Genomic DNA, 1,411 nt, shown 5'->3' with positions numbered 1-1,411 from the left:
TCATGAGCGCTGATCTTTCGTTGCGGCAGCGGTTGTCGAGATGCTAGAACATGCGTTGATCAGTTGTTGCGGAGCTATGCCGCTGAGCCGAGGCAGCAGACGGCGTGCACGCCTATCTGATTGCTAGACTACAGGATCTCGACTGCGAAAAAAGCGAGCCGAACCACCAGAACACTGCTACCGTTGCTGTTGTTGTGGACATCATACTGTTGCTTCTGGCTTGACAGGGCTGTCTTCAATGCAGACTCTTCACTACGTATTTCTCTTGTTGCTGTGCTAAACTGCTGACGCAGGAGAGTAGATTGATACAAGGCGCCAGCAGCGCTGATACTGGTGCAATGTGATTATCGAGCCTACCAGCATGGCAACCAGTTTGACCTCGTTGGCTAACGCACTGTGCCGTAATGGTAGGTGCATAGTGTAATTCATTCCCAGAGCAATGGTGGTCCACCACCTGGTAGACACAGCAATCGACACCATGTGAAGAAAACCACCACCGTCGTTACATCAAACGGATTGCCAACGCGTAACGCATTAATACACCACACTGCTGCTAGGAGAGCAGAAGGAAAACGGCCAACGAGATGAGGCGGGCGGCCACCAAGATTAAAACGAGTTGTTGATTGTGAGTTTCCGAGCCTTTGCAGCACCGCCGGTGATCTGCTAGCTATGTTTGGGGACGCAGCGCATTTCAGCGGTCGCAAGCGCTAGCACGCCTCCGAGTTGCTTGGTGCGACTCGCACGCACTGACAACGCGGCACTGTGCCAGTGTGGAGGCAACTTCAACGTGTGCTGTACACACGGGACGAGGCTGGCGCGAGCCGACGAAGCGCAATGGCAGATTTGCTGCAAGGCCGGCGCAAACGGCGGCAAAGGAGAACGAGTCGTTCTACGACGTACCAGGGCAGCAACCGGAATTGAAGCGCCCGAGCAAGCGAGGACAAGGTCTTTGATAAGGGGACCCGGCCTGGGCTTTGCCAAAGCACTTGAGCCAAGGAGCCCATGTCCCTGCAAACTATTATATCTGCGCTTTAACGAAGTGAGCAAAAACGGGTTCCTCCGCAAGACATATTCAGGAGAGGCTACTTTCCAAATTTAACACCTGCGGTATCTTATATAAGAGCCGGTAGGATACACGTAGTGAGCCAATCGTGCAGCCCATTGGGACAAAGGCTAGTCAACTGTCAGGCTCTAATAAATCGAGTCGCAGTCCCACGAGTCCCGCGCGACGAGCAGCGGTGGTCAGTCCGATGACCAGCGGAAGTTGCCAATGGCGCTGACCCGGATTTGGCTCGCGTGCTTCCATGCAGTGTTGCGCGGAGGCGTCAATGCATCGATAAAGCGTTGAAGTCGCGCCACAGCCGAACGTTCTGGGTCTCGAAACCACTCGAGTTGTTCACGATCGCGAACA

The 1,411-nt window shown here is 54.3% G+C and overlaps 2 protein-coding genes across 2 annotated transcripts in view; one reads left to right on the top strand and one right to left on the bottom strand.

The window, feature by feature from the left end:
- Positions 1-439: 439 nt before the first annotated feature.
- PPTG_17692 (hypothetical protein) lies at positions 440-953 on the top strand (the record flags this gene model as incomplete). Its single annotated transcript, XM_008915644.1, has 2 exons — positions 440-480; positions 770-953. 2 exons carry the CDS (start codon positions 440-442, stop codon positions 951-953), a joined length of 225 nt encoding a protein of 74 aa, XP_008913892.1.
- A 289-nt stretch (positions 954-1,242) lies between these two features.
- PPTG_17691 (plasma-membrane proton-efflux P-type ATPase) overlaps positions 1,243-1,411 on the bottom strand; it is a gene marked incomplete at both ends in the record, with an annotated part of 2,527 nt that continues 2,358 nt past the window's right edge. Inside the window, one exon of the mRNA XM_008915643.1 lies at positions 1,243-1,370. Within this exon, the coding sequence (XP_008913891.1) occupies positions 1,243-1,370 (128 nt within the window). The remainder of the gene's footprint in view (positions 1,371-1,411) is intronic.

The sequence above is a fragment of the Phytophthora parasitica genome, assembly GCF_000247585.1.
Source record: "Phytophthora parasitica INRA-310 unplaced genomic scaffold supercont2.73, whole genome shotgun sequence".
Classification (NCBI taxonomy): Eukaryota; Oomycota; class Peronosporomycetes; order Peronosporales; family Peronosporaceae; genus Phytophthora; species Phytophthora nicotianae.
This window is presented reverse-complemented; position numbering and strand designations above follow the sequence as displayed.